General features: G+C 43.4%; 2 protein-coding genes across 2 annotated transcripts in view; one reads left to right on the forward strand and one right to left on the reverse strand.

The window, feature by feature from the left end:
* srpk2 (SRSF protein kinase 2) overlaps positions 1–19,796 on the forward strand; it is a 57,967-nt gene extending 38,171 nt beyond the window's left edge. Inside the window, 17 exon segments of the mRNA XM_029433390.1 lie at positions 341–492; positions 2,121–2,164; positions 2,166–2,230; positions 3,702–3,789; positions 4,243–4,330; positions 4,432–4,538; positions 5,591–5,756; positions 7,448–7,488; positions 7,882–8,206; positions 9,199–9,425; positions 9,614–10,120; positions 10,122–10,230; positions 10,953–11,053; positions 12,489–12,596; positions 12,705–12,774; positions 14,146–14,238; positions 17,376–19,796. Coding sequence (XP_029289250.1) covers positions 341–492; positions 2,121–2,164; positions 2,166–2,230; positions 3,702–3,789; positions 4,243–4,330; positions 4,432–4,538; positions 5,591–5,756; positions 7,448–7,488; positions 7,882–8,206; positions 9,199–9,425; positions 9,614–10,120; positions 10,122–10,230; positions 10,953–11,053; positions 12,489–12,596; positions 12,705–12,774; positions 14,146–14,238; positions 17,376–17,560 — 2,476 coding nt within the window. The 3' untranslated portion in view covers positions 17,561–19,796.
* A 144-nt stretch (positions 19,797–19,940) lies between these two features.
* On the reverse strand, positions 19,941–24,952 carry adck2 (aarF domain containing kinase 2). The gene is given in 10 exon segments (XM_029434855.1): positions 19,941–20,705; positions 21,931–21,984; positions 22,127–22,222; positions 22,224–22,256; positions 22,516–22,791; positions 22,913–22,960; positions 22,962–23,009; positions 23,122–23,250; positions 23,371–23,517; positions 23,680–24,952. Coding segments are annotated over 10 exon segments (1,839 nt in total). The 5' UTR covers positions 24,547–24,952; the 3' UTR covers positions 19,941–20,564.
* Positions 24,953–25,210: the final 258 nt, after the last annotated feature.

Raw genomic sequence — 25,210 nt, forward strand, 5'->3', positions numbered from 1 at the left:
CGTTCTGTTGCCACCTGCATTCTTTATTTGTACAGCAACACTGAACCGGTCCTCCCACCTATTTTATTTATTCTAAAGAAGGGATTATAAAATGTCACATGTTCTTCCCTGCCTGAAAGACAAATGTAAAAACTTTACTCGGTACTGGATGAATCATTAGTGTTGTTATTTAGTTATTAGTCATTTGCACTTTAAGCTCAGTCTACAGTTGCACTCGCTGAGTCACAGCTGGAGAATGCTAAAGAAATGTTCAGGCTGGGAGGTGGGTTTCCTGTAAAAAATAAATAAAAAAAGTTACCCGAAAGGTTACCTAACTTCCATCCCTCTTTTGTGTTCGCAGGCCTGAGACCCAGCAGAAAGCCCCGGTGACTGCCCCTCCTCCTCCACCGCCCCCTCCGCCACCCCCTGAGCCGGCAGGGCCCCCGGAGCCGGAGGAGGAGATCCTGGGCTCCGATGATGAGGAGCAGGAGGACCCCGCAGACTACTGCAAAGGTCAGAATGACACACAGACAAACAGACCCACACACACACACACCGAAGTCATCTGTCCCATCCCATTACTTCCACTCTCCACGTCTGTCGCACAGAGCTCAACAAGGTCTCACACTCTCCTCTCTCTGCTTGTGTCTGTAATGCCTTTCCTCATTTCTCCTACCTTCTTGATGGGATTTGCAGCAGTGTCGTTGTAGCCATCAGTGTGCGACACTCAGTAGTTGTGACACCAGCGTTTCAAGGTTGTTTAGTTGTTGCCAGAAAGGAGCGGCAGTCTCGTTTCCTGCAGTGGCTCAGGATGCCAAAGGCTGTGCTGTGTGCTAAGAGGTTCATTTGCATGACCAAGCTCCGTTTCAAAATGCTACACCCATCCCGTAAACACCGGAGAGCATTACACTTCACTTATCATTCCATATCTGTAGGAAGAAGTAGCGCGGCGTGTTTAAAATGTTGCTGTTATCCTTCTAAATATACCAGGATGTCTTTTAAGGATAATATGCTATAATACATGGTGATTTCTACGAGGCTGCTTTAGAAGAATCACAGCCAGATGTCAGATCTCACTTCAGGAAGATGAAAGACTAAAAGAAAAGAGAAAATACAACATCTCTGTGTGTTTTCGCTTCTTTTCACTGGCTTACCTTTTTAAAAACAAGTGATTATCCTCATAAAGCCCTTCATGTTGCAGCTCTCCTTAACATTTTAAGACAATAAATACCATATAATGCATGTTGTAACCCTAAATAAATGCTTATATAGTGTGTTATTATATTATTATGAGCTGTAGTAGTAGTACATATTTTGGCCTGCCCACCCTTCTTGTGTGTCTGTGCTATTTTATTTAAAATTACACAATCACAAGTTTGTGTTCAATAAAATACACCTACAACAAATGTAACTCTGGCAAGCAAGACTTCGCTGTCTGCCAGCTGGTCGTGTCATTGTAGCAACAACAAAGAGGATTCTGATGTCTCATTGAGGTGAACGTATTCAGATCCAGGTTGAAGCATTACATAGAATTACTGAATTACTAACCTCCTAATAAGCTCTTTCCTTTTGTGTACACATGCCCAAAAGTGACTCGCGCAACATGAAACGGTTATTGTTCTTGAATTCCTTTTGGATTAACATCTTGTCTCTTCTGAAAAGTAACTTTTTGGAGTTTACTATCATGAAGTCGGAGTTACTCAAATGTACAGTCATACGTCGTTAAAATGTATGTTTCTTGTTTTACCTATAATGTGCAATTATATATTTGTATGAGCTCAAATAGTGAACCAGCATTTTCACTTGGAGAGAATTGATTTTGGAAAGAGTGGCCGATTTATTTCCTCATGTTCAACTAATCGTTTCAGCACTCGTGTTCACAGATATTATATCTTTTAGTCAAATGCTCTTATTTCCCAGATCTAAAATGAAGCATCTAAGGAAGTTTTGTTTTGTATCTTTAGCTTTTTTTAAATTAATCCAAAACACTTCTCTTCCGTCTCATTTTCTATGTGTTTGACCTCCCTTCCTCTCTGCTGCTCGCCCTCCTCTTCTTCCTCACTAATGGATTTCATGTCATTGCCTGGTTATCACTGAGAGTCGTCTGTAACCTTCATCCTCTCTCTCTGGATCCCTCTCAGGAGGGTACCATCCGGTGAAGATCGGGGATTTGTTCAACGGGAGGGTACCATGTGATCAGGAAATTGGGGTGGGGCCACTTCTCCACCGTATGGCTATGCTGGGATATACAGTGAGTCACACACACGCACACGCACGAACGCACACGCATGAACACACACACACATTGTAGTAGACTCACATGATACACACACACACACACACACACATTGTAGTAGACTCACATGATACACACACACACACACACACACACACATTGTAGTAGACTCACACACACACACACACACACACACACACACATATACACACACAAAACACATACACACATTGTAGTAGACTCGCATGATACACACACACAGTATAGTAGACTCTCACACACACACACACACAGTATAGTAGACTCACATGATACACACACACAGTATAGTAGACTCACACATACACACACACACACACACACACACATACAGTGTAGTAGACTCACATGACACACACACAGTATAGTAGACTCACACATACACACACAGTATAGTAGACTCGCATGACACCACACACACACACACACACACACACATACTCACCAGAAACACGTCATGACCCAGAAAAAGCCTTCTACACAACCCTGTCACACACAAGTTCACACACGTACACACACAGGCTCCTCTTGCAGTCCTTCACTTCACCTTGCTCTTCCTCTCATACACACACACACACACACACACACACACACACACACACACACACACACACACACACACACACACACACACATCACATACTGTAAACCACACACATCACACATGCATCTGTTGACACGAGCTGGCACGTTACCACAACAACGGTTGAAACCAACACCAGCGTGCTCTGGCACCAAAGACATTCGTTTGCACTGTAACGTTGTTTCATCTGTGTTCACGTAGCAACCAGGGTGGATAGATGACGGTATCATCAACCCAGTGTCACCTTTCCCTGACACACACACACACACACACACACACACACACACACACACACACACACACACACACACACACAAACTCATTTACTCATGTAACTAGTGTTAATTACACTAATGGTGGTCATAAAGTAGTGTTGGGTTACATTGCACACACTATACAGTCAGTTAGAGTCATTGACAAAGGTTATATTCAGTGTGTCTACAACTTCACAGTTTTGTTCCATCTCACCCGTCTCATAGCATTGTTGTCGACCACAGCAGGCAGCTGCGTGACTCTATCTGTTCTGTACCGATGGTAGACCCATAGTGAACATAGTGGAGCATTTAGCAGCTAAAGTCGAGAATCACTACACAAATGAATGCTAATTTTGTCAATGAGCAACTGTTTGCTAACAAGTTTGTCATATCTTAAAAAGTGATGATATGTCAGTGATATTGTCAAATGCCACATTAGTGTTTCCTATGGCAGTGTGGGCAGTGTGAACGATAGCTGAGGAAATGTGAAATAATGGCATCATAATATTGGTCACGGATATTTATACTGACACATTAATCAGCATCACTGGCTTGAACAACACGTTAGAAAACAAAATGACGGGGCATGTATCTGTGTTTGTCATTACAGAGTGAAGAACTTTGTGGCGATGAAGGTGGTGAAGAGCGCCCAGCATTACACGGAGACGGCCCTGGATGAGATCAAACTGCTGCGATGTGTGAGAATCTGAGTAGTTTGACATTTAAGTGTTTGGGAATCTTATTCTTTTGGCCTTCCTTTGTTCTTTTGATTGTTCCTTTTTCAAACTTTTTCGACTTCTTCATCTTCCCTCCTGTCCCTCCCTCGTTTCCTCTCTCTTCACACCTTGCATCTCCCCTACTCTGGAAACGAAAAGCTCTAAAGATACACTGGTCATTTATCTTGCATGGTGGGTGCAGATGACAGTTACAGTCCATCTTTCAGCATCTTAATCTCCCACATCCCTCTCCCCTGTCCTCTTCTTTTCCTCTCTTTCCTCTACCTTTCTTATTCTCCTTCAGTCATCCCACTCTCAGTTTCCTGTCCCTTCTCCTTCAATATTCTTTGTTTTTATTCTATCTGTGTCCTAATCCATCTTTTGTTCCTTCTTCCTGTCATGTTTGCCTCATCTCTTTGTCCTCTTGGACCCCAGGTGAGAGAGAGCGACCCCGGGGACCCCAACAAGGACATGGTGGTGCAGCTGATAGATGACTTCAAGATCTCTGGAGTCAACGGCATACGTATCCCAATCAGAAGTGTCTGTGTCTGTGTGTGTGTGTGTGTCTGTGTGTGTGTGTGACGCAGAGGTATGACAATGTGATTCCTTGACTGTCCATCTCAGATGTGTGTATGGTGTTTGAGGTGCTAGGTCACCACCTGCTGAAGTGGATTATTAAATCCAACTACCAAGGTCTGCCCCTGCCATGTGTCAAGAGCATCATCAAACAGGTAATGACACACACACACACACACACACACACACACACACACACACACACACACACACACACACACACACACACACACACACACAGACCAAATCTATTTATAGACTATTGTTTTACTCTTGCTTGCTTCTTACTACTTCAATTAACATGACATGACAACAGTTGGCAGTGCATTACAGGTCAAACAGGGGAACACGTTCAGTAAATGTCCTGGATGGAGCTTAACCCTTACTTGAGGAGGATATTTCCAATTGTTTTGAATCACATTTAACACACAATAAAGACGGCGTCATGTACAGTAACTACAGGATCGTTGTGTTGAAGGGTTTTCTATGTGGAGACACATCTGTGTTTCATGCAACACTCTAAAAATGTACAATATATGATGATACATGATCACAAATTCATCTACAAACAAATTCAACCTCTCAAAAGTCATTTGATAGTTTTGATAGATGGATAGATTTGACTGTAGTTGGGGGTATTCTTCTTATTATGTGAAAACAAAGATGTAAAATTCTAATATAAGAAGTACAAGAGACTCAATTTACATCCAATACTTTGGCCTAATAATACAGCGCACACTATTGTGCACTTCACACTTCAGTAGCGCTGCCATCCTAAGACGCAGTGCTTTCAGGCATTTCCCCCTCAGCCACCTGATGAGCATGTGAAGTTGTTGATCCGTTTCAGCCGCTGCCAGCCTCTCGCCTCTTGAAAGCCAATCTGAAGATGAGTAGAAATTAAATGAGACTGTTCCCCGCTTCAGTCCCAAAGCCTCTGGATAGAAACAAATGAGAGAAAGAATGAAACATAAACATCAACAGCCTTTCCTCTCCACCCTCAGAGAACGACACGCATTAGAAGAATGGCTCATTTGGCTCTGAGAAAGAGAGAAGGAATGAAAGGGAGAGAGATAAAGATGGAGGGCTCAACAGCGATAGAGGCCTTGTTCCTTTTCCTTTTCTTTTTTAGAGTGTATAAATGCTTAAACAAGAAGTGTGAGCATGTTTTGCACTGATCAAACCTGTGTCTGTTTATCTGAATGTGTAGGTCCTGCAGGGTTTGGACTACCTCCACACTAAATGTAAAATCATCCACACGGACATCAAGCCAGAGAACATCCTGATGTGTGTAGATGACGCCTTTGTTAGGCGTATGGCCATGGAGGCGACTGAATGGCAGAAAGCTGGAGCCCCCCCACCCTCCGGATCAGCAGGTAGACACACACACACACACACACACACACATGCACGGACCGGTTTCATGCAAGATCATTTTTTTTAAATAAATGAATAAACAAATAAAGTGCAAAACGTATCATTTAATTATTACATATTTACTAATGTAAAGCACAAAACAAATAATTCTTTCTGTGCGGCCCGGTACCAAATGATCCACGGCCCGGTACTGGTCCGCGGCCTGGTGCTTGGGGACCGGTGTTGATGAGAATAAGAGAGACAGGCCAGCTGTTTATAGTCTTAATGCTAAGCTAAGCTAACCGGCTGCTTCTTCCCGATCTCTCAGCAGCGAGGCCAAAATGGTATTTCCAGAAATATCAAACTATTTCTTAATGTTTTAATTTACATATGTGTTTTTCTCCCCCAAAACTAGTATTTATTTGACTTGAAATGAAAATCTATATCTATATATCTATATCTATATATCTATATCTATCTATCCACAGAAAGCCAGCATGCAGTGCAGTCCGTTTGTTCTGTGTTTCTTCTTTATAGAAATTAATATTTTACTCATTCTCCTGATTTTGAAAGTGGTATTTATAGTAAATGCAAATAAATTAATAATCGTCAATCAATATGTTCGTGTGAAATATTTAGTGAATTCAAAAACGTCCACGTTGAATAAGTGCTCACGTATGAAATCGGGTTCACAGAGAAGCCAAACAGATCTTGCTTTTTCATCTCCTGGCACCAAGTTCCTGCACTGAACAAATCTCGACAAACTCGACATGAACCCTGTCCTCCCGGTGAACCCCCCCGCCCCCCCCCCCCCCCCATAAGCTGTCAATTGCTTGCATCAGCCGACGGAGTCTCTTTGAGCCTTAGGGTAACCAATTACACTGCTTACTTTTCTTAACAATTTAAGTGAGGCACAAAACCATCAACTGTCAAAACAGAAGGGCTCGGCGGTGATATATATATATTATATATATATATATATATATATATATATATATATATATATATATATATATATAATCCGTCTCTGATTGAAGAGGCAAAAATAAACACTTTTATTGTCGTTAGCATAAGTGACACGCGTTTTATAGCTTAATGTTTTTATCACTGCTTGTTTTCATTTGTCATGTGTTTTAGAAAAGGAGGTACGAAAATGGCAACGCACACAACATTGTTTGTGTTATAACAAGTTTAATTAGTAATAATTCAGTCAATCCTAAAAATGAATGTTTCTTGCAGCACTTTGTTGAACGTGCACATTCAGAGGCCAAATTATGAAGAATATAATCATATTTAATTTGAAAATATGTCTAGAAATTGGCTTGTACCTATGAATATCTTTATATTTATTAGGTATAATTGCAATGTAATCTTATGAGTTTAATTATCCACATTTTGATTGGTGTCAGATGATTGAGGTGAGAGAATAATGTACTGTATAGGAGCTTCAGTCTCAGTTATGTGAAGAACAAACCATTAATATTATGGATCTGGGACAAGCGACTGGAAGATGTTTTTTTTTTTATCATTTGATTGCAATTCTCTCACTTCACCTACAGATTCTGTACGTATCAGCTCCATGTACAAAACCTAACTTTATCTTCCAGGCGAGTGGAATACTGAACGTTGTGTGAACTCTGTCGTGTGACGGATTGATGTCGGTGAAACTTTGAAGCCTTTGACTTTTGTTGTTTTTCTGTGTGCCTCTCAGTTAGCACAGCCCCCCAGCTCAAACCGGTGAATACAACAGATGTGAGTATTCAATGAGAGGAACACACACACACACACACACACACACACACACACACACACACACACACACAGCATTTCACACTGTTTGGTGTTGTTTGTGTGATTGCTAGAGGCCCAGGGAGGGTACAGAGTGCACCACAGTATTAGTAGGCAATCCTCAAAATGTCTTTTTAGCAGTTTTTTAAAACTGGTTTCAAAGATCCCACCGCTCTACATCAGCAAAGATGTTTTCTTTAATGAATATCCAATAAATGGGGTTGCAGCGATTTCCAGAATTTCAAAAATATCGTAGATGCAGTAAAATTAGTTTAATTAAATAAGCATTTAAAATAAATATTTGTACACTGGTGAATACTCTCCCTCTCCCTCTCCTGTCTATGTTTTTTGTCCCAGGTGGGGAAGATCTCCAAGAACAAGAAGAAGAAGCTGAAGAAGAAGCAGAAGCGGCAGGCTGAGCTGCTGGAGAGGCGGATGCTGGAGATCGAAGCCCTGGAGAGAGAGGCCGAGAAGAAGGAGGGGAGGGCTAAAGACTGGGAAGAGAAAGGGGAGCATGAACACAAGCTGCCGCCACCGCAGCTGGGCCCCGGCATGGCTCTGGGAGAGAGCGACGAGGATGATGATGATGAGGAGGATGGGGAAGATGAGGAGGAAGAGGAGGGAGGAGAGAGGGAGAGAGAGAGGGAGAGGCCCAGGCCCATCAGGTTGACTAATCATACATGTGAGTCATTTCAAGTTTGCTGTGGTTCAGACCCGGGTTAGACAGACAGATGACTTTATTAAAATATAATACCATGAATAAATGCTGGCTACCCTTAATATGATAAATACCACACGATGCATGTTATTTAATTATTGATGAATATGTATTTTAGGGCAGAGCTGGTAGCCATGTTGTGTTTATATTCAGTGTTAATCACAGGAACACATTGAGTGTATTCTTAAGCTCCAACAAAACAATGTTACACACATAGTCTGAATAAGCATCACAAAGCTTTACTAAATATTGAGAGGGTATATTTTATGGCTGTATCATATCTTTGACTCTTTGTCTCCTTGAAGGAATCTCAAGGATTCATTTAACATCACAAGTTTGTTATTTTTAGATTATTTAACATACTTGACGCTGTGGCATTTATTAATAATTTAAACATCGTGGTGTACAATCCTTTCTTTCTTCACGTGCAAAGCACTGCGAAGGAAAAGTCGGCAACGTATTTAGGTTAGGTTGCTCTTTTTTTGTATTGTATTCAGGTTGTCAACAACTAGCAAAGGGATTTTTCTAAAGAAAAGATGTGCAGCTTGAGTGAGTGTGAGAGTGTGTGTGTGTGTGTGTGTGTGTGTGTGTGTGTGTGTGTGTGTGTGTGTGTGTGTGTGTGTGTGTGTGTGTGTGTGTGTAGTTCCATGCAGTCTGTCAGTGAATGAATAGGAGGTGGATTGGCTCCAACCACTCGGCCCACGCTAACCGAACTGTGTATGGGAGGCTGATTCACAAAAAAAAAAACCGAGCAGTCTTTCTCCGTCTCCCTCCTCCACCTTCTGTCTCTCCACCTTCTGTCTCTTTCATTCTCCTTTTCTCTCCTCTGCCTCCTTCTCTACACACTCTTCTCAATTCCTTTTTATTCACTGCCTACACTGTCTTTGATTGCGTTTATATCTCCTTCCCACCCACTTCCACTCTTAACTGTTTTATCTCTGCTCTCTCCATGTTAGGTGCGGCGCCTCCCCAGGAGCAGAGCGAGGCGCCTCGCATCACTGATGACGACCCCGGCGAGGAGGTGGAAGAGGACGAGGAGATAACGCCTACCGCTGAAAAAGAGGCCCCCATTCCCCCCAACACAGATGAGGGTAATGGAGATTCAACACAAGCTGAGGTAGAGGGGGAGGACGAGAACGAGGAGGAGGAGGAGGAGGATGATGATGAGGATGATGATGAGGAGGATGAGGATGAGGAGGAGGAGGAGGAGGAGGAGGAGGAGGGGGAGGAGGAGGTGGAGGGGGGAGCAGGGATTAAAAGGGGCAGAGGATGAGAATGAGGTAGAGAAGGTGGAGGAGAAGGTAGAGGAGGAGGAGGAGGAGGAAGAGAAGAAGAAGAAGAGGAAGAAGAAGAAGAGGAGGAGGAGGATGAAGAGGAGGAGGAGAGAAAAAGGCTGAAAGAGAGGAAAATGAAGCAGAGGAGCCAAAGAGTGAGAACAAAACAGAGGAGCAGGCAGTGGTAGAGGAAAAGAAGTCAAAGGAGCAGGAGGTGGAGGAGGAGGAGGATGAGGAGGAAGAAGATGAGAATGAGGAAGACGAGGATGACGACACGACCACTGAACTTCTCACCTCCCCCATCAAACCCCACAACAACAAAAGCAATTCAGCCAAAACCAACGGGCACGTTCTGTTGGGATCCGAGGGACTGAAACCAAACCCTGGCAATCCTCCGCCTCCCTCGTCCACCTGCGAGACTCTCCTCTGCCCCCTGGTGGAGTCCGAGCTCAGCTACACGGACAGGGACAACTCTCTCAGCTCCGGTTATGAGATGTATAACGGCGACCTTGGCGAGCCTGGGCTGACCAACGGTGGCAGTAACCGCCATAGGGCCGCCTTGCCTCTCTTCCCCGACTTGCCCATGGATCCTATGCCGGGAAACCCCATTTCTGTTGGAATGGCGGACATTGGAACAGGCCTGTCACTCAACAGCCCCCACCGCTGACCGCAGTCGCACTGTGTCTTCCTCGAGCACGGGAGACACACCCAAAGGTAAGACGGTGGTTACTGCATGTCCACTGAGTTACACACACACACAATTATTATTTCCGCACATAATTACTGATTTCAAGAGATCCATAATGGAGCCCCAAAGTGTTCGGCATGTAAGGGATAGTAACAAGTTGTGTGTTCCATGATTGTAATAGGTGTTTAATGTATAACAAGCTACTGTAACTACTCACAATGCTGCCTGGTTTATGCTTCCTTCTTACTCTCTTGAAAAACACATTTTAATCATGGAAACGAGAATTTTGTTTGGATAGATTAAGAAAAATAAAAAAGCATAATGATAATTATTAAGATCTTAGGTGAGGTGACGGATCGGCACAAAATGAATACCAATCCCTGTGTTTGTTACACATTATAACTGCCTGTGAAGGTAATCCAGCTGCTCATTATCACGTTTTAGTGTCCACGTCTCCTCTGGGTATTATTAATGACTCACCACCACCATTACTCATCCACCCACAGCATTTTATTATAGGGTCATATTTAGGATCACGTCTTCAGAGCCTAATAAGGATTTTAAACAAAAATGTTGTCAGCAAGTGAAAATAACGCTCTAAACAGGTCATCAGGACTAAGTTATTGAAAAAGCTGAAGAGTCCCTGGTCTATAATAAATGTCAATTAGTACACGAGAGTGTGTAACCCTTCTTATATTTACTTACTGTATGTGTTAACCCTGTTCTTTCCCACTCCATCCTGTCCCAGTCAGGGCCAGAGCTGCAGATCTCCTGATCAACCCACTAGACCCGCGCAACTCTGAGTCTATTCGAGTCAAAATCGCTGATCTTGGAAATGCCTGCTGGGTGGTAAGACACAGTATTTGATATTGATGCATATTTTTTTAAACACACAGTTAAAGCCTTTACATTCGGTCAAAGCAGCATCACAGGGGTGATATTGTCTTAATTATATATTACAATTATTGACATTCAAACTCCACGCGTTCATTTAAATAATAAAGTAGCTTTACCAGGGTCCCTTGTGGGAGGTTTGGCCGCTGTTGGTCTCATAGTTTCTTCGGTCCACATCATGTAAAGGAGAGGAAGTGAAGAAGAAGAGATCATTCCAGTACAATAGGTTGTATTTGGAGCACCCTTTCTCAGGAGCAGTTTGCAGACTGTTCCCAAAAGGGACGCAGAATCACAACATAGTTTAGTATAGACGGAAAACAAATGGAATTAATTATTGGTCAGTATTGTCTCAGATCTTGGTTAATTTCAAAAACAATTAAAAACAGACTCAGGGAATTTGGTTTATTGACGATTTCCTCTCCTCTCCCTCTCCTCAAAACAAAGGAGAAGAGGAGAGAAGAGGGAGAAGAAGAACAGAGAAGAGAAGAGCGAGAAGAAGCGAAGAGAAGAGAAAGGAGAGAAGGAGAAAGGAGCTAAGAGAGAGAGAAGAGGAAGCACGAAGACGAAGAAGATCGCAGAGCAGAGGAGAGGAGGAAGAGAGAGACAGAGAAAGAAGGGAGAAGGAGCAGGGGAGAGAGAGAAGAGAAGCTCACGAGAGAGGGAGAGAAGGAGAAAGGGAAGAAAGAAGCAGCTAAGAAGAGAGAGGAGGGGGGCGCGGAGCACGAGAGAGCGGAGAAGAGAAGAGACGAGGAGAGACAGAGAAGAGGAGAAAAGGGAGAGAGAGGAGAAGAGGGGAGAGGAGAGAAGAGGGAGGAGAGGAGAGGCGAGAGAAGAGAGAGAGGAGAGAGAAACGAAGAGGAGAAGAGAAGGAGAGGAGAAGATGAGAGGAGAGGAGAGAGAAGAGAAGGGGGAGAGAAGAGGAGAGAGAGCGGAGAGGAGGAGAGAAAAGAGAAGAGAGAAGAGGAGAAGAGGAGAGGAGAAGAAGAGGCGAGGAGGAGAGGAGGAGGAGAGGAGAGAGAAAAGGAGAAGAGGAAGAGAGAAGAGAGAAAGGAGAGAGAGAGAGAGAGCGAGAGGCGAGAAGACGAGAGGAGAGCGAGAGAGGAGAAGAAGAGAGGAGCGAGAAGAGGAGAGAGAGAGCAGAGGAGAAGAGGAAGAGAGGACGAGAGAGAAGGGAGAGAGAAGCGCGAGGAGGACGCGGGCGCGAACGATGAAGAGAAGAGGCCGTGAGTCGGGAATAGAGAGCGAGCAATCCTCTTCTCCTCTTCTGCCTCCCTCTCTTCTCTTTCTCTTTCCTCTCCTCTCCTCTCCTCTCTCCTCTTCTCCTCCTCTCTTCTCTCCTCCTCTCTCTTCTCCTCCTCTCTCTCCTCCTCTCTCCTCTTCTCTGTACCAGCACAAGCACTTTACAGAGGACATCCAGACGAGACAGTACCGTTCCATTGAAGTGCTGATAGGAGCTGGTTACAGCACTCCTGCAGACATCTGGAGTACTGCCTGCATGGTGAGGACACATACATATATACAGTACATTTCATACATTTATATTTCCTTTTGAATTATACACACTCAGTATAGACTTGAGTAAAGTACTTTATTTGTTCACTTGTAGGCTTTTGAGCTGGCTACTGGAGATTACTTGTTTGAGCCCCACTCTGGAGAGGACTACTCTCGTGATGAGGGTGAGTATTTCAATCTTTTTGACGTACACACATACATTTAATTTCACATATAAACAGCTAGAAGTGAGGGAAAATGTCCAACGTAAAAAGAAAACAAGGTGTCTTAAATGTTTTATGAAGTGTTCTAATTTAAAATTGTAATCGATTTAATGTGTGTGCTGAATTTTCTCCATAGTTCAGATGCATTGCTGCTAACTGTACATGCAGGGATGCACTCACAGCTTCATATGCATTCCCTTAACGTTTAGTAATTAAGTTTGAAAAACACTGATGCACAGTATGAGGAGTTTTAAGCATGCATTTTATTTGTTTTTGTAAGCATGTCACCTATATACAAGTGGATGCATCTGAACAATGGGGGAAAAAAAAACTGTGATGGATCGATATCAATTTAATTGTATTGTAAATTGATAAAAATGGCCAAAGTGAGCTTAGTTTAAACTATAGTCATCCCTCTTCCCAAATCCCCCCTATCCACTGTCGACTGTAAATTCTGTCCTTTTATTCTGCTGCTATGCCTCCACTCATCTTCACCCAACTGTTTGCTTAAACCTGAATTGTTCAAATGTTCTGATGCACAGAGAGCTCACACAACTCCTGTCATAATAGATCAGTTTCCAATAAACTGTAAAACGGTGACAGTTAGTAACTGAAGCATGAGAGCAACATTAGCCAGTTGCTGTATCCTGTGAGTAGATGTGCATCTTTATCCCGGTCACATGTCACTCTATAAAGCAATACAGTCCCTACATTTGCCCCCTCATCCTAACCTCTCTCTCTCTTCATCTCCTGTGAGCTTTGATCTCACCGGCTCATTGTGTTATTTGTCTCATTGCATGTGACACACAGTTAACCTCATTTTGCATGTTTTGCACGGACAATAACCCAGTGTCAGTTGTATCATAATTTACACCTTTTTGATCTCCCGACGTTGAGACCAAATTGAAAATCTAGCTTTGGGTTCTAGTTTTATTTTAATTCTGAATCTTAATGCATGACACTTTAGTTCCAAGGCTGATCATTTCATTTCATCACCTCTGCTGTGGAGGCACAGCTCACTAACACAGGTTTTTCTCCTTTACTGTCTGTGACTGTCTCTTTTATCTTTCCTTTCTCCCCTTTTTTATTCCACCCGGACCCCTCTGTGTTTTTTTTTTCTATCTGTCACGTCCTGTCCCTGTTTTTATTTTCCTATCCACAATCTACCCTCTTTACAAGTTCCTTACTTTCATCTCTTCTCTTTCCTTTAAATTTCCCCTTCCTTGTCTTTTCCCTTTTTTCTCTCTTTTCCATCTCTTTCCTCCTTTTTCCTTCCCCCTCTCCTTCCCCCTCCCTGCCTCCCTCCCTCCCACCTCCCTCTCTCCTCCATAGACCACATAGCCCACATCATAGAGCTGCTGGGCTGTATTCCGAGGCACTTTGCGCTCTCCGGAAAATATTCCCGGGAGTTCTTCAACCGAAGAGGTAGCGCTGGCCAGAGAGCTGGTGGGACTGGGACACACAGATGTCTGAAATGGACAGACATGGACACTAGCAGACAGTCGGGGGTCCCATATTAACTCAAAGCTTATGCTTCTGTGGATTTGATTTAAATGTGTGGCTGAAAACATGGAGAACAATCTCAAAAGATCCTCACCACTTGAAGGTGTTACAGTAGCCGTGTGTCCACACAGTTCCCCAGGTCAGCAGTGTGTGTCAGTCCCATACAGCCAGTCGTGTTGACGTGTGTGTGCATGTTGTAATGCTGAAACGTGCCTGTTCCCTCTGTGATGTATGTGGTGGTGGGCAGACCACATCGCTCTGATCATGGAGCTCCTTGGGAAGGTACCGCGCAAAGTGTTCGCTGCCGGGAAGTACAGCCGGGAGTTTTTCTCCAAGAAAGGTAAACAACACCGTGGTTAGTGGTTGGTTAGGTGTAGGGTAGAGTAGTTCTGCTGTAGGGGTCTTGAGATCGAAATGTTTGTGTCCTAAAGGTTGCAGTGCTACCACAGTAATCTGTCACTTCGGATTGTTTCAGGTAAGTTGCAAAAATAGCACGATTTAACTGTAGGGCTGGGCGAAAACGTATTATTATAGTTAGTTGATTTTGTGTTGGATTGAAAGAACACGTAATAAATAAAAACACACTAATAAATAAAGGCAGATTTGCTATGACCTCAATATAGTAATAAAGTGACATTATTAACAAAAACATGCTCACTGCACAAGCATTTTAAAACATACATAACAAAAAAAGATCATTTATAATTTCCAAGCAAACACTGATGAACAACTAACTCAATTAGTTATTGAAGGTTTTGTTATAAAGGTTTATTATAATAGTGGTACACAGTTTATGCCTGGGAACATCAATTTAATTTGTTTACATATGCCTATATTTCTCATGTTGTGACATCCTGGAATCGGTATTTAAAATATATTATTGATATTGTAATACGGATTTCTACCTTATCGCCCATCCCTACTAAATATATCATTTAAATACATTTAAATACATTTAAATACATTTAAATACATTTAAATACTGGCACTGGAATGCAGCAAAATGGTCAATTTAATTTAAAGCTATTTTTATGTATTATCTTAATATAGACTTCAGCAAAGCGGCAGATGTTTTAATCCCTTAATCCCTTTGTGAAATAACCCAAGTCATAAATCAATTAAGCCTGAAGTAATGAATCTCTACAGATCTAAGTCTGAATCAAAAAGTTAATGGTGAGAAAAAACCCTCCGCACTTTTAAAGAAGGAGCTCGTCTGCTCTGGCAATAAGATAAGAAAAGCAGGATTAACAATAACAACGACAGTGAAGTCATTCTCGCAGAACAGGAATCATCTAAGGTCTTAAGTGTGTCACACACCTCTCTGGTTCTGCTCATCTTTGAGCCCGGTAAGTGTATGGATCTGTGTTTGGTACAGCCGATGACCCTTTGCACTCTCTCATTTATTCTCTTTTTTCTTCTTCCCCTTTCTGCTCATATATTCTTCATACTGTGTCATGAGACCTGAATATTCTGCCTTTGATGTTGTCTCTCTCTGAGGTCTGAGCCTGCACTTGATGTCTCAATGTTCTCCCTTTTATCCCTTGGCGCTCTGTTAATCTGGTCTGACTTTCTCGCTCTGTCTCTCTGGGCTTCTACTGTCTGCCATGCTGCTTTCGGCCGTGTGGTGCAATCGAGCGGCTTCATTACCTCGTTTCCTTCATGCACACTGATCTGTATTGAACTGGGGGGGGGGGGGGGGTAAATACTGTACGTTGATTGGAGACATACTTTTGTAAGAATACAAACACAGTAATTTGTGACAAGCAATGTCTCCATTAAAAAAAAAAAAGGGGATTATTTTCTCCCATCTTGTGTCCTCCAATCAGTGTAAAGGATGGAGAGGTTACCATGGCAGCCATGGTTTAAACTGACCCTTTGGTCTTGATCGCCTCCATCATTAATCATCCTCTCATACTTCTTTTCCTCTCTGTCAATCTTGTGCTCCCAGCCAATCATGTTCCTCCTCTCTTTGATAATGAACACCTTCCTCTCCTTGTCTGTTTCCATTACATCACCACTTGTCTGTCTCTCTATCCACCTGTCGCCCTCTCTTCTTGTGGTTTTCAGCCAGTAACTCTACAGGGTACTCTACCCCGTCATTACAGCAGCTCACTGTGCAGCACACGTTCAAACTGAGCTAATCAGTAGAATCAGCTGCTGTAGTGTCGGGCTGGAGCCTGCAGATTCATGGCCGGCTGTGATTAAAGAGTCAGTTCACCAAAATAACCCCAAAAAAACCAAATCTACTTGCCTCTTGTGGAATCTAGCCATGCAGATATACTGATACCAAGTCTTGTATTGAGTATCAATGCCGGTTTACAGCATACTAGCTATCGGACGGGAACAACACTTTGTGGTATCTCCCACCCGTACTCTGGACCATGTGAATAGTTTTCATTGAAACTTCTGTGTAAACACTGCTGACTGTGTGTTCTGTAAAGATATTACTGTTGAATTTCTTTAAATGTGATTTTTCAATGCTGTGAGCATCATATATTACATTGTGTTACAACTCAACTGTATTAATATCTTAAGCAAATAGTCAAACTAAATGTATCTGCATGGCTAGATATCACTAGAGTTAAATGATAAGGCTGGTTCTAATCTTTTCATTTACAAAACCAACAAAACGTTAGTCTGTCTCTCCATACCCTGTCTGTGGCAATTTCAATTTCATCCTACTGATGATGGAAATCTTTATATGGGTCACAAATATATATCTTAATTGTTTCTAAAAAAAAAGGCTCAGTTATTTCCTAAAACAGTTGGCACTATAGGTGCTAGCTAATGTTAGTAAAACACAAGTAAATAGTTAGTTAGTTGTTGGGGACTATTTTCTGGTGCGTAGTAATACATATTTGGTGAAGTATTGTATATAAGCCACAGTGCACTTGTAGGATCCCTTTGTTGGTTTTGGTTTTAAAAAACTCTGAATATCTCCAGTCTTATTGTGATTATATATTTTGTAATTCTGGTGAACCAACCCTTTAAACTGTTGCCACTCCCCGCCCCCACATCCTCCTGCTATCATTGACTCTGTTCCCTATTGCCCCCTGCAGGCGAGCTGCGGCACATCACCAAGCTGAAGCCGTGGTCCCTGTTTGACGTGCTGGTTGAGAAGTACGGCTGGGCGCACGAAGACGCCGGCCACTTCACCCACTTCCTTCTGCCCATGCTGGAGATGGTGCCTGAGAAGAGGGCCTCGGCCGGCGAATGCCTCAACCACCCCTGGCTCAACTCGTAGCCACAATCTGCGATCAGACGCCTCCTCCCTTTGTCCCCCAACAGTTAGCCCAAACAACACCCCCTGGTGGCAGCCTGCGGAACAACAGCATGAAGAGAAGCTGGAGATAAACAGAGTCAGAGTAGATGATTAAGACTTATTCTTTCCTGCCCTATCCCACACATCCATTTCATGCTTATCTGAGTAGGCTTACGTCCCACACAAGCCCCTCATCTATTCCCAAAAGGAATTTAAAGACAAGCTTATGGAGATAACATGACATAGTAGCTGTGTCTTCCAAAACATCTCCCAAAAAGATAATTTGAAGATGGATGCTGCTCACGTAAAGTCAGGCTCTGTCTGAAAGAGATGTGCTTTGTTCTGCCGTCAAGATGTCAGCCAGTCCCCTTCCATCTAATCTTCTCCGAATTCTCAGTTTTACCTTGTTTGGATCCAGTCACGGATCACTGAGAGCTGCTGATCTTTTCAATGACGTGAAAGAAAAGTCAATGAGAAGCTCCATCTACAATGACCTTTACACAGCCAGGGCCTCAGACAGACACATGTGTGTGTTTTCGAGAGCGATGATGAGCGCATGTGCTTGTGCTCAAGATCTGTCTACACAGACCCTTCTCCTCTCATTCCAGCCCTGTTGTCCCTCCTTTGCCCCCCCCTCGCCCTGCTTTGGAAGGAAGCACCCACATGGGACTAAAAGTTTACATCCTGATTTCTTCCACAAATCCAATCCCCTCTTACGTGTTTGGTTCCCCCTTTATCCCCCCTTTGTAAATGAGCTCTACGCTCCTGCCGGGGGGGGGGGGGCCACCTCAGAGAACTGGAGGGCAGCCAGTCCTCCAGGGGGCACCACATTGACAGTTGCCACTCTGACAAAGACTGAGAGAAAAAGTGCGGGATGAGCAAAAGACAAATATACAATCAATTCAACGCGGAGGAGGACTGCTTGGTCTTCAAAGACTATTTTTAAAATGCATGGAGAGACTGATGGATCAGCATGAACGGATATGACAAACGGACGATGGATACCTTATTTTATTTGTGCATTACGCTGCTTTCTTTCCTGTTTCATCACCTCTTGGACATTCTGTTAGAAAGAATTATGTTAGGATATTTTGGTGCCCCCTCTGAGGAAGGTAAATATGTTACAACCCCTTCTCCAGCTTTTAACATTCCTAAATCTTGGTCCTCTGCCATTATTCCTTTTTATTTACTTTTATTCCCAAGAACAATTCTGTTGAATCCTGTTGTGGCACGTTTACCTGATCTATCTGATTGGTACTATTCCCCCCCTTTTCCCTATAGAGGAACCTTTTGATCCCTGAGCTACTCCAGATTGGGGATGGTCACATGGAGGTTGCACTTGTCTTTGTAGATGTCCTTCAGGGATTTGAAACCTTTGTACATAGAACTGAGATCTTGCAACGCAGATAAGCGACCTTGGACAAAGTTTCAACACACAAGCATCATTCCAAAAAAACAGAGGCTGTTGTTGGCATACGTTGACTTCCTCTGATACAGTGCTACAGTGATACATAGCTCCGGCCCTGGAGGAATGTTCAGACTGAACTGTGCCACCTGGTGGCTGAGTGAGAGTACTGCATTGCCACACACTGCTGCTACTCTCAGTGCCAACGCTCCCAAAACGTTCCACTATATCTCTCCACTTAATCTCTATTTCTCTGTAACACACACACACACACACACACACAGACACACAGACACACAGACACACAAAAACATCACAATTAGTCCAGTTGCCTATTTTTCGCAATAAATGAAAAAAGATGAGTATAAGTAAATGGTGAGATATTTTTTAAAAACTATTTAATTCATTAAAAAAAGAGGAAAAAAAAAAGAAAACAACTTTTCTCTGGTTGTTGTGACCGTGACAGAATCTCGTCTTACACTGAGATGATTGTGTTTGTCTTTTAGAGATGTTTTTATTTCTTGTCATTATAATTAATTATTGAATGATTTTTTTTTTTTTTACACAGTTGTCACCTCCCCCCTCCCTCCTTACTTGAACAGTGCTGCTCTGTCTGGGCTCTTGATGGTGATAAAAAAAAAAAGAAATCAACAGTTTTGCAATAAAGGGTATGTGACGAGTTTTTTTGCACCAAAAACCTCCTGATCTCACTCTTTCAGCCATGCTGACTGTTCTTCCTGATGACATTGACAGAATCGCGTCTCTTGTCTGTGTTTTTCATTGACAGATTTAATAAAATTGTAAATTAATGGATCCCGCTCCCTTGATGTATTGAACTTTCTGCTCGTCAGCTTCACTAACAAGGGTGACAAAACGTACAACTGGTCACTTAGCAACAAAGGAAACACATGATCAATTAGCAGATATTCTCTTTTTATTGATATGCATTATTTATACAAGTGTTCAGTTGTGAGCACACCTAAGCCTTCACATGCTCAACGGTACAGAAGATTGTAATTCACACTTAAAGCAAATAAGGTTCATTAGACAACATTATTTCAGATGCAATGAAAGACATGAGATCAATATTAGTCGTTGAAGAGTAAAACATGCTTTGGATAGTCGCAGGATTCTCTTTTACATCTTAAATCACTCCAAATGGTCTCTTACACAATCTGTGTCTCATGTAAACAGTCTCGTTCATTAGGCTCAGTTAGAGGTACCTGGAAGATTTATTTTCCTGTGGGTGAAATGTTTGTACTTAAAACCAGACGGGAGGGGGGGGGGGGGGGATGTTAAAATTCAAGAGGAGCAGGGATAAAAGTGGAACTATGAGAAATTAAAAACGTAATGAGGTATTTAGGACACTGCTAAAAATGTAGTGATGAGACAGTGGCATCTTGTAAAACAACCCATCAGCATAGAATTAGGAGGATACAGCATACACATGCACCTTATCTACCGCTGTACTACATGTATACAGTATATAGAGCTTAGTGCACGCGTGTTGTTCCAGATGCCCGGTGTGTGTGTGTGTGATCCATTGTGCTTAAGATCCGTGTGTGTGTGTGTGTGTGTGTGTCAGAGCATTGCGGCACAGTTCTTTAGCAGCAGAGGTTTGACTAAATCCAGGATGTCCAAATTTGGATCGAGCGTCCTGCCGAGACCCTCCAGCACCATGATGGCAAACACAACGGAGGCAAAATTACTCTCCAGCTTCACCTGGAAAAACAAGCAACAGCGAGGTTAATGACTCAGCGACCACCTTTCTGCAACAGAGCCATCGCATCGGGATCGTTTCTCTGCTTTTATCCTTTTTGAACCCACCCCCCCCCCCTAAGGCCTTAGTGGGAATTATTTTTCTAAATGATAAAACTAGAAATAAATATTTAATATGGTTCTACAGCGGGGGTGTCAAACTCATTGTAGTTCAGGGGCCACATGCAGCACAATGATCTCAAGTGGGCCGGACCAGTAACATCACAGCATAATAACCTGTAAATAACCACAACTCCAAATGTTTCCCTTCGTAAGTACATTCTGAAAATGTTCAAACTTAATCTTTTTACAAAACATTATGAACAACCTGAAATCTCTTAAGGAAATAAAGGTGCAATTTCAACAATAGTATCAGTTTATCATTTACACGTGTGTGTTATAACTTACTGATCACAGTGGATCTACAATGCTTTTACTTTATAATCAAAACAAATTGATTGGACGCACTGGCCGGCCGGTTTTGGCCCACGGGCCGCATGTTTGACATCCCTGTTCTAAGACCGTTTAGTAATGTTTAGAATAAAAACATTACGCATCATTTGATCCAACTGGCTATGTAGGTGTGTAAGAGAAAGCTACATCAAGCTTTCGGGAAGTTGGGGGGGGGGGGCAGGTTTTAATATATCTCTGTCGAGCTATTCCGATTAGATTTTAACTTCTCTAATGGTGTCAGAGTACTTGTGTTTAAACGAGGGGGGGGGGGGGGGTTTAACAGACTTCCAGTGCAGAAGAATTATCCTCCTGGGCCAGCAGCGCTACAAAAGCTAGTGTTGCCTGAAGAACAGTAATTTGATCTTCTGTCGGAGACACCCCAGAGACCGTAATTATGGGGCTAGTATCTACAGTCCCACTACAAAATGTGATCGTTTGGATCATTTACAACCAACCAGAACATGCGACCTAGTGAAGCTGCGCTGTGGCGACATCTTGGGCACTCAGAGTTGGTGCCAAGGTTTGTTTTGGGCTAATTTCCCTCATGTGAATAGAGCAAATCGATGTACACCTTTCAATTGGACGAGATCAGTTTTATGCAGAGAGAGGGCATCTTAAGTACCATGGCAACAGCAGCGACTCAGAGTTGTTACCTGTCCTAAAGTCACTTAAAGCTACAAAGAGTCGTGTTTTGAACCAGATGAGTTCGTTCAAATGTAACCTCCTGATATTTTACCTTGTGTTTGATGAGTAGACCAAATACTCTGGACAGCAGGTCACCCACTTGGAACTATAAACACAACAATGTGGTAACATAATAATATAAAGAATGAATAAAGGGACATAATAAAACATGGTAACAATCATCATGCGACCCAGAATCAGACTCTAAGAAGAGAAGATGATGAGAAAGCACAGATCGGGGTATGTACCTTTCCCAGAGAGAGGGTTTTACTGAGGGCGTTGTCCACCAGGTGGGCCATCTCCTTCTTAAACTGCGGCACGTCTTGGCACTCATTGGCCCGAGCAGTGATTCAGGAGCAGCTCTGCCACTCGCTCACCCTGAAGACAGGAAATCAAAACCACAGCAGCAGTTAGTCCAGGCTGGAAGTTTCCTTCGATCGATCGAGTTAAAGACTGGATAATATTTTAGTCACTGGGTAACTCAACAAATTTAGCCAAGGCCATTTACAGAAGGGAAAAATAATATCCGCCTCGATGCTAATGAGAACATCGCTTGAATCTTCTACACAATTTCCTTTTACCATCGAAGGCCTCCATGATAGCTCAGCATGAAACTTCATGCACGTGTCCTCACTACCTGTTGCAGCACCACAGCCGTGAAGACGGCCTTGAGGTTGGCGAGATCGCGCTCGTTGAGCTGGGCTACGATGCCGGCGTCCAGCAGCACCAGCTGGTAAGGACACGGGTCTGGTCTGACGCTGACCACCACTGTGTCCCACAAGTCAGTGAGGGTGGTCTTCCCATGAGCCTCCCCTGAGACACCAGCGCTGTCAGTGGAACCAGGAGGTCTGCAGCGGTGGACCAGAATGTTCCCGGGATGGAGATCCCCGTGGACAAAGTTGTCCACAAAAACCTGGAATACAGAAATATAGATGGAGATAATTATAATCTTAAATTACAGTCACACACGTTATGAAATACCAGTAATGGTAACACTCAGAGGTAACGGACACCCAGCAGGTGACGCATCTCACCATCTTCAGCATGGTCTCTATTCCCATTCTGGCTATTCTCTGTTTCACCGTCCAGAGGAACGTCGGAGCTCAGGTAGTTTGAAATGGGCTCGCTCTCCTGGAAATCAGACACATTGGTTAAGTTTGCTAATAGTTCTAGAAGTTTGTTGGTACATTTGGATCTCATTTTAACACTCATTCATGCAGTTTTTAAATCCCTCTGTACTCACTTCAAACGTTTCCACTAAAATAGATCTGGTGACAAATGGTCGTAACGTCGTTGGGAACTTGACATAATCCACATTGCGGAAGTTTTCCTGGAAACGCTCGATGTTCTTGGCCTCAAAGCGCAGATCAATCTGAAATAAAGGTTCAGTCGAATCACAGAAATCATTGAGGCTTCTTCTCTTCACACTGCACATATAATATAATCTGCCCAACATGTAGGCACCTTAGTTAGGGGGTCTGAATATTCCTACCTGTTTTGTCATGAGCTTCTCAAACTCCCCTACTATCTCACACAGACTGAGCCACTTGAGTCCAGGCAGGCAGTGCAGGAGCCAACTGCCAGCTTTCATCAGCAGTATGTCCATTTCCACCTGCCTCCTGACGCCTGGATGTATCACCTGGAAGACCAGAGAAACAATCTATAAGCATCTGCTGCTGACGGGGTGACACAATGTGTGACGCACTGACAAACATGAAGGCATCGTTCAGTATTATCAAACCAGACTGCAACATGAACATACTATACTCTAGTGAGGCTATGTTGTGATGTTAACACTCACCTTGATAGCCACAGGTATCAGATGCCCCTTCTCTGTGCCGCTCTCCTCTAAGTGACCTCTCTCCTCAAAGCCGTCCTCCTCCTTACTCCGCCTCCAGAGCTGGCGCAGGGACCTGGCTACTCCACCCAGGCCAGGGATCTCCCAGGCTTCCAGCAGGTCTTCTTTCTCCATCTCTTCCACCAGCGACTGGAAGGCAGGGTCCTCCACCTGGTCCGCCCTCGCCCAGCCTCTGTACACCTGTGCCACACATCCTGAACCCACGGGCTCTTTGCTCTCAAACCTCAAAACTCTCCTCCAGTCCTCCCCGAAAGCCCTCCGGAGACACTGCTTGGTGTGGGTCCAGGAGTGCGGGCGAACCTTTACGTGAAGCGCGGAGAAGCGCTCACAAAACTCCTGAGGGAAGACGTCCCGCCTGGTGCTGGCCCACTGCCCCAGCTTGATGAAAGTGGGACCAGATGATTCAGTCACCCACAGCAGAGCACTCAGCCAGCAAGACGCCCAGCGAGTGGACACCAAAGTCAAGGGGAAGAAGAGGAGCAGGGGGCCAAATTTGAGTAGCAGCACCAATGCACGAAGGCTGAGGCGGAGACAAAATAAAACTTTGTGCACTTGGACTTTGGCAAGGGACTTTCTGCCTGCGGTTGGATGTGGAAGAGTTGCTTCCTGGCATCTGGCTGCACAGGATGATGCATTGACTGCGCCCCAACATAGCAACGTCACCTTGGGTATCTGGGATAAGATCTGCCCTCTTTTAACGAAACATTCCCTGGAGCTCTGGATGAGTCTGGTTCTGGTAAAGGAGCCTGCTTTCTGGAAGGTGTACCTCAGGTTGAGAAGGATTACTCTAGCTCCAATGGTATTCATCATGTCAAAATGCTGTTGGGTCAGTCCAGGAGGAGACTGTGTACACGTGTGTCCGTCTTTGTATTACGAATCACCCTTTTGACTCTAGACTCGTAATAATGGTGGCTTACATGCATCCACATCCCATATTGTATGGCGGGAATTTCACCCAAAAAAAAAAAAAAAGAGATGACCTGGATTAATTTTACATTGAACTAGCTAACGTCACAATAAATACTTTACAACACATTAATTTAACTTGCTGTTGCTGAGACTGGATTGCTTGTGTTGTTCCCGCTGTCATGGTTCAGCTGGCGCATGGTTCACCGCACCAGCAGAAAGTCTCACCAGTTATAGCGCATCTTTGGTATCTCCTCAGAACATCCATGGAAACGTATCATAGATGTTTTATCAATGACAGCCACTTCACGTCCGCGTGTGACGTAACGCCGACGAGATCACGTGGCTTCGTCTTAAAGGCGCACGGTCCTCGGAAAAAATATCAACACACTTGTGTTTTGTTTGTGGACATGCCATGGATTATAAGGCTTTATAATAAATCAATGGGACATGTCTTTCTATTTATTCTTTCAGTGTAACATTTTGGTCTGATTAAAATTATTTTAATAACAATAATGTTACTCACTGTTTTACTCTTAAAGATAACATTTGGACATCTCTAAACTAT

Source organism: Cottoperca gobio, chromosome 6 (genome assembly GCF_900634415.1).
Source record: "Cottoperca gobio chromosome 6, fCotGob3.1, whole genome shotgun sequence".
NCBI classification, from domain to species: domain Eukaryota; kingdom Metazoa; phylum Chordata; class Actinopteri; order Perciformes; family Bovichtidae; genus Cottoperca; species Cottoperca gobio.